The sequence below is a fragment of the Lytechinus pictus genome, chromosome 12 (genome assembly GCF_037042905.1).
Source record: "Lytechinus pictus isolate F3 Inbred chromosome 12, Lp3.0, whole genome shotgun sequence".
In the NCBI taxonomy this organism is placed as follows: Eukaryota; Metazoa; Echinodermata; class Echinoidea; order Temnopleuroida; family Toxopneustidae; genus Lytechinus; species Lytechinus pictus.
In genome coordinates, this window is record NC_087256.1 from 27,204,272 (window position 1) to 27,219,177 (window position 14,906).

At 35.4% G+C, this 14,906-nt stretch overlaps 1 protein-coding gene across 1 annotated transcript; it reads right to left on the reverse strand.

Annotated features, from left to right (window-relative positions):
• Positions 1 to 493: 493 nt before the first annotated feature.
• On the reverse strand, positions 494 to 11,575 carry LOC129273089 (serine/threonine-protein kinase 10-like). The gene is made up of 4 exons (XM_054910140.2): positions 11,415 to 11,575; positions 10,640 to 10,838; positions 5,507 to 5,579; positions 494 to 2,719 (listed from the first exon to the last, which is right to left on the reverse strand). Exons 1-4 carry the CDS (start codon positions 11,565 to 11,567, stop codon positions 2,521 to 2,523), a joined length of 624 nt encoding a protein of 207 aa, XP_054766115.1. The 5' UTR covers positions 11,568 to 11,575; the 3' UTR covers positions 494 to 2,520.
• Between the last annotated feature and the right edge of the window lie 3,331 nt (positions 11,576 to 14,906).

Below are 14,906 nucleotides of genomic sequence, written 5' to 3' on the forward strand. Positions count from 1 at the left end.
CCCTATTGGCAAGTATTCCCTGAATTGAACCCCTAAACAAGTACAGCGATATCTCAATTATTATGTCATGGACGTCGGTCGTAGGTTTTACCTTTACCTACATGTAACATCATTGGTTTTAGTACAGCCTCACTCGCGCAAATCGTACTCCAATTAAGTAGTGTTGACTCTTGGGGCAAAAAGTACATCCTTTATAAGACATTTTAGTCTTAATTTTTTACACCATCGCAAATTTGACCCTAAACACGTAGCTTTCCTAGCGAAAATAGATACCCTTTTTTCATTATTTTATTGTTTCTGACACCCTTATTTTATTACGTTATGTACGTAACTTGTCCTATCTTGAAAAAGACATCCTTTTTACGTGTTTTTTGGGTCGCGCATGATATCCACTCGTCAATGTAAGTGGCCCCCCGGGGAAACAGTGCATTAATGCTTGGAAAAAGACCCAACAACTGGCTAGAATCCTATACATTTGTTTGCAATTTTTTTTACAATTTAATATTTCAGCAGTCAGGCCATTACACGTTTTCCATCAGAATCATTATGTATTCACACATGCTACCACTTGGGTAGCAATCTTGACATCAACTACATGTACTTAAAAATCAAGCATTTTGATGACTGGCCAAAAATGTGACTCTTCATCATCATCATCATCATCATCTGCTGTAATCTTCAAAGGGCTCTGCAGCCTATCACGAAGATGAACTGAAACTTGGACGCACAGTTATGAGGAGGAGTGAGGAATATTTTCAAGGTGATTTTGCAGAAGCTTTTGAAAGCTGTCAAGCGAGACTGCATTAACTATTTGGAAAGGGAGTTTATTCCATTCAGGTACAGATCGTTGGGCAAAGGCAAATTTGTCTTACAGGTTCTAGAATGTTGATTTCATGTATGGATGATGTAAGAGGGGTCCAAAGGGTGAGAAACAGAAGAGGAGAATGCCCGTTTCAACACAATATTGCTCTCAAGAAGAAGAAACAAACACATTGAAAATGGTATAAACTATCAAAATAAAACTTCAAATCATTCATGTTCAATGATTATGGCATTGAACTGTCCTTGTATAAAGGTGTAGCGCCCCCTAGTGGTTGACAATTGCCAATCAATAATGGGTATGACTATCAATTTTGTCTTGGTTCTGAAACTACATGTGCATGTAGACGAATCTGAGAGTGGATCAATGAGGGTCCTTATTTCCTGTTTATACAGTGTAACAAAGAGAATGTAGGACATAAGACATTAGAGATACATGAGTCCATGTATCAAATGAGACATTATTTGTTGAAAAAAGGGCATTCGCACATAGCGTGACTATTGGTAAATTGTGGTGATTTTTTAACTGATTGGTGAAAGCTGGAATGCTTGTAAAGAAGCAACCAGAAGACTGACGGCTTAAAGTCCTCTCTGAGGAACCTGGTAATGAAGATTAATGCCTTACCAAAAGGGCACTAGCGCACCAAGTGGGAATCAAACCCGGGTCACCGGAATCTGAAACCCCCGCTCTACCGACTGAGCTATCGTGCCTCCTATAATACTATTAACAGGTATCCAAAATCAATCTCTGAAAATTTGAGGGAGGATTTTAGAGAACCTTGTAGGGGTGTTGTGTCTCAGTGGATAAATATCGAAGACTTCAGGTCCGGGGTTCAAATAATGCAACTGCACTTGAGACAGTCAACAAGGCATTTACCACTCTTCACCCAAGTGCAGTAAATGGGTACCCAGAAATAAATTCAATCAAACAAATTGACTAATTACATTTTTACCATCTCTTCATATACTGTAGGCTTGATATCACAGTGATGCACTTGAGACCATCAGGAAATTTATTCATCTAAATTTGCACTCTTCACCCAGGTGTAAAAATGGGTACCCAGAAATTAATTCAAACAAGCAAATAAACTGACTGACAATATTCTTACCATCTTTTCTTTTAATGTAAGCTTGGTGATGATGCACTTGAGACTATATGCAATTCATTTATTTACATTTGCCACTCTTCACCCAGGTGTAGTAAATGAAAGAAAGTAATTCATCCAAACAAGCAAACAAACTAACGATATTCTTACCATTTTATCTGATAATGTAAGCTTGGTGATGATGCACTTGAGACTATCTGTAATGCATTTATCTACATTTGCCACTCTCCACCCAGGTGTAGTACATGGGTAACCAGAAATAAATTCAATCAAACAAGCAAACAAACTGACTAATGATAGTCTTAACATCTTTTCTTATAATGTAAGCTTGGTGGTGATGCATTTTAAGACCGTTGGTAATGCATTTAATCTACATGTGCCACTCTCCACCCAGTTGTAGTAGTAAATGGGTACCCAGAAATAAATTCAATCAAACAAGCAAACAAATTAACTAATGATAGTCTTGCCATCTTTTCTTACAATGTAAGCTTGGTGATGATGCACTTGAGACCGTCAGGAAATCCATTCACCGAAATTTGCCACTCATCACCCAATTCAATCAAACAAGCAAACAAACTGACTATCAATGATATTCTTACCATCTTTTCTTGTACTGTAGGCTTGGTGGTGATGCCTTGGGGATCTTAATAAGCACCCTCATAGGGTTCAAATCATGGTAAGGGGGTTCCGTCTCTGCCAGTTCTATTAGCGTGATACCCAACGACCATATATCTGCCTTGTAGTCGTACGGGTTGTCCTTCAGCGTCTCGCATATGACGACTTCTGGCGCCATCCTGGATGCAGAAATATTATCAAAACAGATTGATCAGTTTAATATTTAGAAATATTTTACCAGTCCATATATTTCATGGAATCAGAATATATAAGAAGTTTATGTCCAAATGAAAAGTTGTAACAGGTAGAGATTCATGAAGATGAACGTTATGTAAGAGCTGTACTGATATGTCAGATGTTTAACTTTTATTGCCACCGGTCCTTGATCGATTATGACTGTCCTTTGATGAATTTCATTTAAATTGAAAAAAAAAACTGTGCTAAATCAGATTTTTGTTTTTTACAGTAACATGAACGTTTGCATCGATATTGCATGTACATTATAAGAGTTTTACAAAGCACTAATGTTAGATGATCAATGACTTTGTCGACATTCTCAAATTGTATGGGACTTTTATTTATCTTATTCAAAATGAAGCAAAAACTATGAATTCCTACTAAATCAGCTTTTTTTTCATTTCTGAATAATAATGTACATGCTTCCATTTAATATTACATTATATAGCAATCAGGAATCTCAAATGGGATTTCTCATTAATTTCTTCATAAATGTAAGTTATTCTTAAAATCTCATTTTCCTAACCAAAGTAGTATTCCATGTACATGTTTGTGTTTGTCTTTAAAAGGGCAATCATCATGAGAGAGAAGGAGAAAGAGATACAAAAACAAGACACGGAGAGGAGAGACTTTTGAGATCACTTGTCTAGAAAAAATTATATGCTATCAAAATCAACAAACACATTTATAGACTACTGGGATAGATGACAGTTATATTTTGTTGATGATGTTGCCTTGGAAACACAAATGACCTATGTGTACTGCCACGTTCTTGGTACATATCAACATCAACCTGTCGTCCTGTCTTTTCTACTTTTATACTTAGATAATTCATGTAAAAAACATTAGTATCACTATCACCCTGAACTAATGCCCAAAGTCTACAAAATGAATTCTGCTTACAAATTTCAATGGAAATCTATAAACCTAGAAAACCAAAAAATGTTTAATAAATTGTTATCTCTGAGGTGGTTACTTAGAATTTTAACAAATTACTAAAATATTTCTGAACTCATGTTATTTCTCTTTTTTTGGATAAACTGATAGCTTTTATCACAACCATCATGATGTAAACATTTTCAGTAATTCGAAATATAATTTCAGTAAAGCAACGTCCATTGGCCCCAACATGCAATTATGAAATAACCGTTTTGACAGGTTCTTTGAAGAAAGCATTATTCCTTTTGTATCTTACAAAATCTTGCACAGTGCACATGGAATAATCTAGTGTTTTAGGTAGGACAGATTTTCTTTCAAAACCAAGAGAATCTAGATTCTCATGCCCCTGTCCTATTGCTGGTGAAAAGTTTTGTGAAAGTCTCCACACCAAAACAATTACAAAAATGATTTGGTATACGGATGCATCAATACATTTACAAAAGAAAGGGATCATGAGACTTTTCATTCAAACTCAATTCTATGAACTCTCAATTTATTGAGCAAAATCCAAATGAATTGTAGGACGCAGCACTATTATAATTGACACCTCATAACATCACCCCCACCACCCAAAAATTAAATAAATAAATAAATAAACAATAATGATAATAATAACAATAGAATTTGAAAAGAAATATTTAAATAAGTTCTGGAAGAGTCCTGGGAATTGTGTCATTTTAAGTTTTGTCAATGATTTTATAAGCAACATTATGGGTTTTTTTTATACGACTGCAAATTCTTGCATCAAACTGGTATACATCAAATCTTCATCAATCAATCTTCACCAATATTTTCTGTTATTTTTTCTGCTATTTTTACCGAAAAAGTTATTGGCAGTGTGAACTTCCCCTTTAAAACCAAGAAACACCTCTGAGAACTCAGACACAGGCCTCTTTAATCACTTCTTTAAAATTGAAACAAGAGGAATAGTCTTCGGTGGTGCGGTAAGCAAAGATCGGCTCGAATTCCACTTAATCCAGTCAATGAAACACCACCCAGACCGGGAGGGGCATAAATAAAGTGGTTACCATGGCAACAATGATGCTTATACTGATTTCCCAAAGCCCGGGTTACGCTTCTCTGCATAATTTGGACACTTTCGAGCAGATCACTTTCTGTTGATAAACTGTGTGAGCGTTAACCCTCTGGATGCCAATGAATCATTACAAACAGAAAGCTTACAACGGTTTTCAAATGACAGATCATGTTCCTTATGAGGTTTTTAAATGAATGCCAATATTAAGCCATATGGCGACTCACAGAGACCTCATAAACAGATCACTTTTTGTTGATAAACTGGATGAGTTTCCTTTCAGCCTTAGAATCTCACAACTGCTGAAAAACATGCACATCTAGTTTTTACTCTCTCTTTGATTTAAAAATAAAAGAGTTTTAATCAAAATATGACAAACTTGAAATTATGAAAGTCAAAGACCTTTGCATTCATTTGATAATGCTGATGATAGTGATAAATATATGAACATAAATGAAATTTGCAACATTAATATTTCACTCACAAAGAACTACAAACAATGATAAAGGGGTAGTTTGAATCTTCTGAAATGCAACATCATTTTCATTGATAAACTTAAAAAAATTAAACACATTTTTGTCAACATGATCATGAAGATGTTCACAACTCAACCAAAAGAAAATAGTACAATTTCCTTCACCAAGATCAATTTTGCTCACTTTCTTTTTTTGGGGGGAGGGGTTGTTTTTTACATATACGAACATTATTGAATATGACCAACATCAATGTTATCATATCCACTCAGGACAATCCTTACCAGTATGGTGTTCCAATGAATGAATCTCTTCTCTGCTGCGGTGATGAATTCTTGGCGGAAACTCCAAAATCAGCTGAAAAAAATCAAGACAAAAATAAAAATTAATCATGAATCAAAGTTCTGCAAAAATTCAATGATTTGAACTTCATTACTTCCATAATCAAAGATGAAACAAACAAAAAATAAGCATATGCTGAATACAATTAGCGAATGTTAAGTTTGATTGAAAATTGTACGAAACCAAGATTTTGAAACCACTATGGATGGAAGCATCCGAGGCAAAAGATTTGAATCAATCTGCCCTAAACTTTCTTCCATCCTTTCCTCTGTAAAATGGTCCATTGATGACGGGCTTGGATGTTGGCTTCAAACTAGCCAGCCAATGAAGAAATACACAACTTGGATGCAAATTGTAATAAGCAACTACATGTGTGCACAACATAACTTGTGATGTTACAAAAGATAAATGATACCAATCGTAGACCTTCCCTATGATGTTGATTTGCGGTGCAACTTATAAAAATATGAATGTGTTTTTTTTTGTTATCTTGAAGAAAACATAATGAATGAAAAGTTTAGTTACCTCTGCCTATTCATCTTGAGAAATAAAATACTTCTTGAAAAAAAATTAAAATTGCAGGAATTTACTTGATCAACTGCATTCTCCTTCACCAGACAGAGGTCACAAATAAAACTACCGGAAAATTATTTGCAATATAAAACACAAGACCAACTTGTTAACCCTCACCAAGAAAAGAGTTCGCAAATATAACTGAAGTTGGATTTTCATTCATTTTCTTCCAGATACATATCAAACATAACTGCATGTAACAATATACACATTATTTTTTAATAGAAAGTAACCACCTTTGTCTGAGATATTGAGAATAACAGTACATCATGTGATATGACAAAATTGGGTTTCGATCATGGGCATCTCTAGTGCACATTAATTTCACAATCACAAAAATAATAATCGATAGTTATATGATTTTATATAAAATGAAAAAAAACTTGTTCAGTAGAGTTTCAATTGATTTATAAATTCTGTTCTCATGTCCTGTGCAAAACTAAATGTGATTGAGTTCCCACCAGAAACAGGTAGCTAAAACATTGCAAATAATGGTTGCATACTCTACATACAGTTTTATTGGGATGCATGAATTTTAAAAACTGTTACTTGACAAATACCAAATATCTAAAATTTGCATAAATTAGGTTTGCTATTAAAGTTCAAAGAAAGTTAGTTATTTTCAAAGTTTGAATTCATTTTCAGATAAAATTAAAAGATTGTATCATAAAGAACGTGACGGATACATTTTGTGCAATTTTCAAGTAGTTCTCCCCATTTGGCAATATATACATACAATAATATTACGTAAGCATGATTTTAATTTTACCATGAGTCCATGACCAATTTTGAAAAACTACATGTATTTGGAGTATCAACTGATAAGTTTTTGTCCTATTTATTTTTACTGGCTAAATATATATTTGTGAATTCAAAGATGTTTTACCAAAGATTGTTTGTTAAATATTTGGAATACTCCTTAGCCAAAAAAAAAGAAATAAGCTTTCCATCAACTTAAAAAAAAATGGAAATTTGAGGTGTAGCCCTGATATTTATTAATGTGCTTACAGTTTGATATTATTTATTTGATATTTCAAGTCTTTTTTAACCCTTACATATACAGCAAGTATATGTAGCAACTGTACAATGCTATGTTGTTAGTGTGTTTGCCTTGTATTATTTTATTGTTTTGTTTGCTAAGCTTTATTTTTTTAATATTGCTGTTTGTCACAATATCTGTCTTAATAACTTGTAAATATTGAAATATTATAATTTTACCTGGATTATGACTTTATGATTTAATAAAAAATACAAATATGTGATGGATAAAGATCTCACAACTTATACTACTACTACGGTTTATCTAGAAAGTCTAAAAAATACTGTGATTGTACGCATCATCTTATAGACCTACACTCTTAAAGTTATTAACAGAATGCCTATCAATTACACTTGTAACAAAAGATGACAAATTACTTGTTTGCAACATTAAAAAAAAAGTTTCTACAAATTGTAGTCAGAACTAAGATTGAGAAATGACCTAATTGAACATCCTTGTATCATATTACAATTGCCATATACCCAGAAACCTGTAGTTTTCAAAGGTCATACAAGATGAGAGGCCTGTGAAATCAAAACATCCCATTTCCTTAAGCCCTCTAGAATCAGTTTGGAAAATGGATGCGGCTCTATATAATATATTCAAGCCTGTGGTTTGAAATCAAATCCAAAACCAATTTAAGTAGATAGTTTTAAAAAGAGCTTTTGAAACTATAAACAAAAAAGGAATTAAAATTTAGGTAACAGAGAGTATATTCATACCAGGAGAGAAAAATTGAAATAGCCGATAGTTTGATAATTGTTTTCATACATTGGCTCAAAATTTATGGGTATATATACAGTTTAAACACTCAGATTGGTATTTTTTAATTATTATGTTCATGTTTAAAGTAATATTTTTTTAAAATCTTACATTGAAATTGAGGAGCCTGTGAAAGAACTAGAATTCCAAACAAGAACAATATTGTCTCCAACGTTGGAGACAATATGAATATCTTATTGTCTCCAAGTTTGGAGACAATATGAATATTTTATTTCTTGTATTTATCACCCAACAATTAATTATTCCATTTGAAAAACAATATTGTTTTTTAAAGGAAAGCAAAACCCAAGAAGAGAAGCAATCTATTGGAAAGAGTAAAACAAGAGGAACAATTAAAAAAAAGTTTCATCGAAATCGGTCATGAAATAGGCAAGTTATGGAAGTTTATATTAAGTCTTGTTGTACTTTCTATGGGGATCCTCAAATTGGCAAACATGCTGAAAATGGCTGATTTTGTGGACAACCCTCCATTTGTTTTGTACACAAATTTTCAGATTTTCCCCTTTATTTTATATATTTCACATCATTTCCTCCTGACCTTGACAAATGTGGTGTGAATTATATTTTCCCATGACATATATTATGCTCAGAATGAGGCAATATGCAATTTGAAAGATAATGGGGAAAATCTGAAAAATTGTGTACAAAACAAATGGAGAGTTGTCCATTCACAATCAGCCATTTTGAAGCATGTTTGCCAATTTGAGGATCCCCATAGAAAGTAAAACAAGGATTTAAAATGTCATAACTTCCTTATTCTACATCCGATTTTGATGAAATTTTCAGTGTTAAGCTTGTTGGATTTTTCTCTTTTTATTCGAATAAACTTTTTGCTAGGGTGGACTTGTCCTTTATTAAAGGACTTGGGATAGCTCCTGGTTCGTGTCCGCTTTAATATATAAATGTACACAATATGTCATTCACCTTGAGGATTGCATACAAATACCCCAACTACAATACCTAAGTACTCTTTATCTACATTCAGAGGCACTTATCCTTATCAAAATGGGATCTGAAGGATTAGCAAATAACTAGACCATGTCCCACTTTTGTCCATTTAATATCAAAATGGAACGAGGGTAATCAAGAGCTGGATAATTACTTACGACGATTCACAACGTATTGTGATATATACTTCATTACAAAAATTACCGGAGGGCAATGTTGTACATGTATAGGTTTTTTTTCCACAAACCAGTACTGTGAAAGAATCTTGCTCTCACATGAAATATCAAATATATATGCGTTTCATTAATTCATGAATACAGACTATACATTATCTATTTCTTGAAAAGTGAAGTTATAAATGTATTGTGATATATACTTCATTACAAAAATTACCGGAGGGCAATGTTGTACATGTATAGGTTTTTTCCCCCACAAACCAGTACTGTGAAAGAATCTTGCTCTCACATGAAATATCAAATATGCGTTTCATTAATTCATGAATACAGACTATACATTATCTATTTCTTGAAAGAAGTCCTCACTGTAGGCGCACTCAATCTCAAAAACAGGATTTTCAAATAGTGCGGATGCTGCAATCAAAGGTCGCTTGTTTCCCCCATGCCAGCACCGCATTACATGTATGTGCATACAATTTAAACCGAACATCAAACTTACTGTATCACTAGCAGTTACTGTGATGATAGAGAGCCCACAACATTTCCTTGTTGCACTCGTAAAAATATTGTGGATTATTCCAGAAACAATGACCACAATTTTTAATTTGGGGTCCTCATAACTCTAGGGTGAATTAATGGCAGTGGTAACAGTTTGCAGGGCTATAATGGGATTCAAACCCAAGACCCAGTATTCCTGAAGATGATGTCGTGTTTATTTCCAAGAAGGACAACAGCTTCCACCCCCCCCCCCCACCTTCACCCAATGTCCCTGATCAGACGCTCATTCTCCTCCCTTACACTCCTCCCCTTTTACCCCACAATTATCTTACCTAGAATTGTGCCAGCCTTGAGATCCTTGAAGACCTGTTCATGGCCCTCCTTCCCACTCAAGTCCCTCCGACCCGAGTCCGGATTGGACATTGATGTATGGAAGCTCCCTTTCCCAAAGTTAACATAGAGAGCCTTCTGATTTCCAACCCAAAGAGAGCTTTCATACATCAATGTCCAACCTGGACTACTCAGACCCTTGTCCAGTTTAGCCCCTGTTGGAAGGAAGCTACTTGTCCCAAAGCCAACATAGAGTGACTTTCAAACTATTTGAAGATGGAACTGTGTGTCTCCCTCTATTTTGGCTTTGGGAAAGTAACTTAATTCCCTGTAACAGGGCTGGAACTGGACTACTAAGACTCTCACCCTCATCCTGCTCCTCCGACCTCCACCCCCTCCTCCCTGTCTCTACTACTGCACAACTTTCTTGCCTAATCTGATCTTTTGATCCTTTCAGATCCTACAGATGATGTTGTGTTCTTGAAGGTATACACGAGTCACCACCCTCCCCCTCCTCCCTCTCCCAAAACTGCCTTACCTAATATGACATTCACATTCATTGTGAGTAGGATGTTGCCAGCTTTCAGGTCCCTGTGGATGATGTTGTGTTCATGAAGGTATACCCTATAATACATTCCTTCCCTCCAATGGCTCTGATCAGACCCTCAGCCGTTCCACCCCCTCCTCCCCTCCCCCTCATTCTCCTCCCTTTCCCACAACTATCTTACCTAATCTGACATTCCCATCCATTGTGAGTAGGATGTTGCCAGCCTTGAGATCCCTGTGGATGATGTTGTGTTCATGGAGGTAGACAAGAGCTTCCAGCGTTTGCCTGCAAACGACTTTGATCTGTGCCTCCGTCAACGGTTTCTCCAGCTCTAGGACTATATCATCCAGGGCACCACCTTCGCAGAACTCGATCATCATCTGTGAAAAGCAACAACATGCGTCAACATCAACCGTTACAATGTGTCCATACAAGTTGTAGCGCATCAACCTGAAGAACTTCAAAAGATTTACAACAAGAGTCACAAATTGTCCTAGAACTTTATGGACAGGTGTTTGATATTAAGGTACTTGACTCCAGGGTGTGAACTGATCCAAGGCTACCCAAGGTTATGGCCTCCGATGCCCTCTAGAATGGCCTTGATACCCTTCCAAATATTTGTAGACTGAAATAAGTAGGGCCTACCCTTCTTGCCCAAGGCCTTGGTGCCCTGTGGTAATCCAATACATGTGTCTCACTGAAAAGAATATTTACTATTGAATTGATGCCCCTAAATGAGCATTGCCTTCCCTTTCATTTAAGGGCCCTATTAAAAATTAGACTTGCCCCTTTGAATTTTTAATTTGAGCCCTGTTCGGACTCTATACGTTTTTTTATTCTAGGTTCCCATGGCTGACCTGTACTTTTGAAAAATCCTGGCATGGTGGCCTTCAGCATGGTTAGCCTTGCTCTGCAATGGCTATTCATGAATTCTACCATGGAGGAGTCTAACTTACCCATAATTTGGACTGGTGAAGAAACGTCTCCTCCAGACCGACAATATTTGGATGCTTGCATTCTGTCAGGATGTCAATCTCCACCCGGAAATCATTGAGGTCGTCTGTGTCTCTGAGTTCGATGATCTTGGCTGCTACCGTGACCCCGTTCATTTTATTTCTTGCCTGGATAAGAAAAAGAAAGACAGAAATCGAAATGTAGGATAACTACTATAGACTAACTAAATCAGCGAACTACAAATGTATTACAGCATAATCAACAGTATGACCAGCAGAAGTAGTAATAATAATAATATGCAACATTTACTACACTATTTCTAAGTGTTGCATACTATTAAAACCTTGGCAATTAGCACAGCTACCCTGATCGGATGCTCGAGCCTTCAAGGAATTTCTTCCTACCAGGTACCCATTTTAACTCCACCTGGGTGGAGTGTGGCAAACGTAGATAAACGACTGGCTAAAGGACATGAATGCTGCGGTGGGATTGGAACCCCGGACCTTGTGGTACAAAGTCCGGAGACTCATCCACTGAGTCACAACACCTGATGATGAACTGCATGTACATGTAGGTCGAGGTACAGCTGAAAAAAAAAAGTTCCATGCAAAGACTTACATGTATATGTTGTAAAGGAAGCACAGAGATTGTGCATTAATTACCAATTTCTGTGAAATAATTTCGGGACCAGTTTAATTTGCACAATTACTGTAGCCTCGAAACAGTGTCCCTGTAAAGATCCAGTCTAACGGACATTGCAGAATGATAGTCAAACGCTTGTGTTACACACACACACACACACTGTGTGGCAAAATTATCAATATTCATGAGCTGTGTGATGTTCTTGGGATGAGGTGTAAATTTTCTTTAACCCCAGCTAAGCATATCGTGTGGGGCTAGGAAATCAGTCTGACACCCCCACCCCCTCCCCCCCCCAAAAAAAAAATAAGAACTGGGTTTAAGAATTGGGGGTTTAAAAAAGTCTGAATAGTGTTGCATTGCTGAGGGAATCTCTTAACCACATAGCCTTCCCCAATTTATCAGGAGAGCAGAGACCCAATCAACTTTTGAGTCTTACCTGAAGACCGTTCTGTTCCCCACTCTAACATTATCCCAAGAATAACTCAATTGTAGCATTACTAGGACAGTACTTGAACTGAATGATGATCCTAAGCACTGTTTGAAAACATTGAAATTTGTGAGATATTTCCTATATTTGAGCAATCGCCATGAGCGCCCAGCTGAGGCGGATACCGGCGCTTTACAAGAACCCATCATCATCATCATCTGAATAGTGTACAGTGTACATGTACATGTTGCGGGGTTGTCTAAAGCCCGGCACACACTGTACAATTAGTTGCGATCCGATTTTCAAAGAAATCGTAATAACATTTGATATGAACATTCAAACCAATAAAGTCTTCGTAATCACAGTTCAGAATAGTGGCAGGACAACTGAAGTCGAAATTCAGTCTAGTTCGAGCCTCCCTCTAGTAGTGACAAAAGCAAATTCAATTCAAAATCGCAATGACGTCATCATCACCTGCGATTTGGACTTTACTCCGACCACAAGGCTTGCCGCAAAACAAAATTATGATTTTATAATTCCTAATTTTATACCGATCTTCGAATAAAATAATTTTACTTTATAGAACTTGTAACTTACACATTTAATGCAAAATGTGATCTACAAAAAAATCGCTGCATATAAAATAATTCTACTTTAATAGAACTTGTAACTTTTAATACACATTTAATGCGAAATGCGATCTACTAAAAAATCACTGCGTATCAGCTCGTATAGTGTGTGCTGGGGCCCGTAACACAAAGCTTTATAGCAATGATCGTAGAAAATTTTTCTACGACTGATTCCATTGACTACAAAGTACAATTAATCGTGAAAATCAAGCGTACGATTAATCGCTATTAAACCTTTGTGTTACGGGACCCTGGGCTTTATTCCAAGGTTCATACATGTACCTGTACATGAAAATGAATTCAATACCACGATTTCTTTTTATTTTTAAGTGGTTTTCCAGCTGCTCAGCCTGCTTATATTTTAATCCACTTCTTTTCATTATTGCGAATTGCTGAATTCTGACCACAAGCTCCTTTCAGTAGAAGAGAGAACCTATTTTCGAATCACATCAATGGGCTGTTAATACTCGTTAGTTCCTAGTTTTGGTATCAGATTGCACACTGGTTTCAACGATCTCATAGACATGAAGATTATAAATATTATATGTGTATAATCTAAATATCTTCAGATTGCTTTTATACAGTATAGTTCTTCCTCATGCTTGAAATGATAAAGCTTAGAGAAATGCCAGTTGTGGTAACGATCTCAAAATAATTTTGAACAGAATGACCACCCAAGTACATGTATGTAAAAAAGTATTTGTCATATGACTCTGGAACAAATTGTGTGCTGAGGAATGAGCTACATGTAAAAAGCACAGAATTCCATCAAATGTCAGGTATTTTTCCAAGCCTGTACCACAGTGTTGTCAGATTTCAGCTAAGATTTTATGATTTCACTAAGTTTATGGTAATGTATCAGATCTAGATTTATGATAATAAGATGACAATGACAATTAATCTTCATTTTAAAGACTTTCTAATGAAATAATAGCTTGCTGCAACGACATTATTTTACCTTTAAAAGGGACAAATGACTCAATGATATGACTGAAAGCAAATTATATAACGGCCAGGAAATGTAAATGGATATCAAGTATCATATATGACGAAAACAAATTTTACAAATTTCATAACAAAATCATTAAATTTTCTCAATAACAAAACCTCCTCTGTACACATGTACAATTAATAGGAAGTTGGAGAAGACATACAAGATCAGGGAAATGACAAAGGGAAAGAACAACAATGAGAAAAAATAACAAACAATAACATTTTAAAGGTCTATTCCACCCTACAAAATTGTTGTTATGAATCGATAGAGAAAAATCAAACATACATAACACTTAAAATTTCATCCAAATCGCATGTAAAATAAGAATGTTATGACATTTTTAAGTTTTGCTTATTTTTCACAACAGTTATATGCACAACTCAATGATATGCAAATGAGAGACGAGATGATGTCCTTCACTCACTACATGTATTTCTTTTGTTTTTTTATTGTTTGAATTATCTACACAATATTTCAATTTTTACAGATTTGACAATAAGGAGCAACTTGACTTAACAATAAACTGTTGAAATAATGATAATTCCACATGTTCAGGGAGAAATAAAATTTTGTTTCACATGACAATGAGGAGGTTCAAATTTTTCATATTTCATATAATAAAATACAAAAGAAATAGTGAGTGGGTGACGTCATCTGTCTGCTCATTTGCATACCTACCAGGATGTGCATAATAGTTTTGTGAAATTAAGCGAAAACTTTAAAATGTCATAACTTTCTTATTTTACATCTGATTTTGATAGAATTTTCAGTGTTATGCTTGTTGGATATTTCTCCTTTTATT

Coding starts and splice junctions, on each gene's coding strand:
- LOC129273089 (XM_054910140.2), bottom strand. CDS start 11,567: ATGAACGGGGTCACGGTAGCAGCCAAGATCATCGAACTCAGAGACACA. Junction 5,580..10,639: donor GGATGGGAATGTCAGATTAG/GTAAGATAGTTG, acceptor GATTTTTTTCAG/CTGATTTTGGAGTTTCCGCC. Junction 2,720..5,506: donor TTCATTGGAACACCATACTG/GTAAGGATTGTC, acceptor TTCTGCATCCAG/GATGGCGCCAGAAGTCGTCA.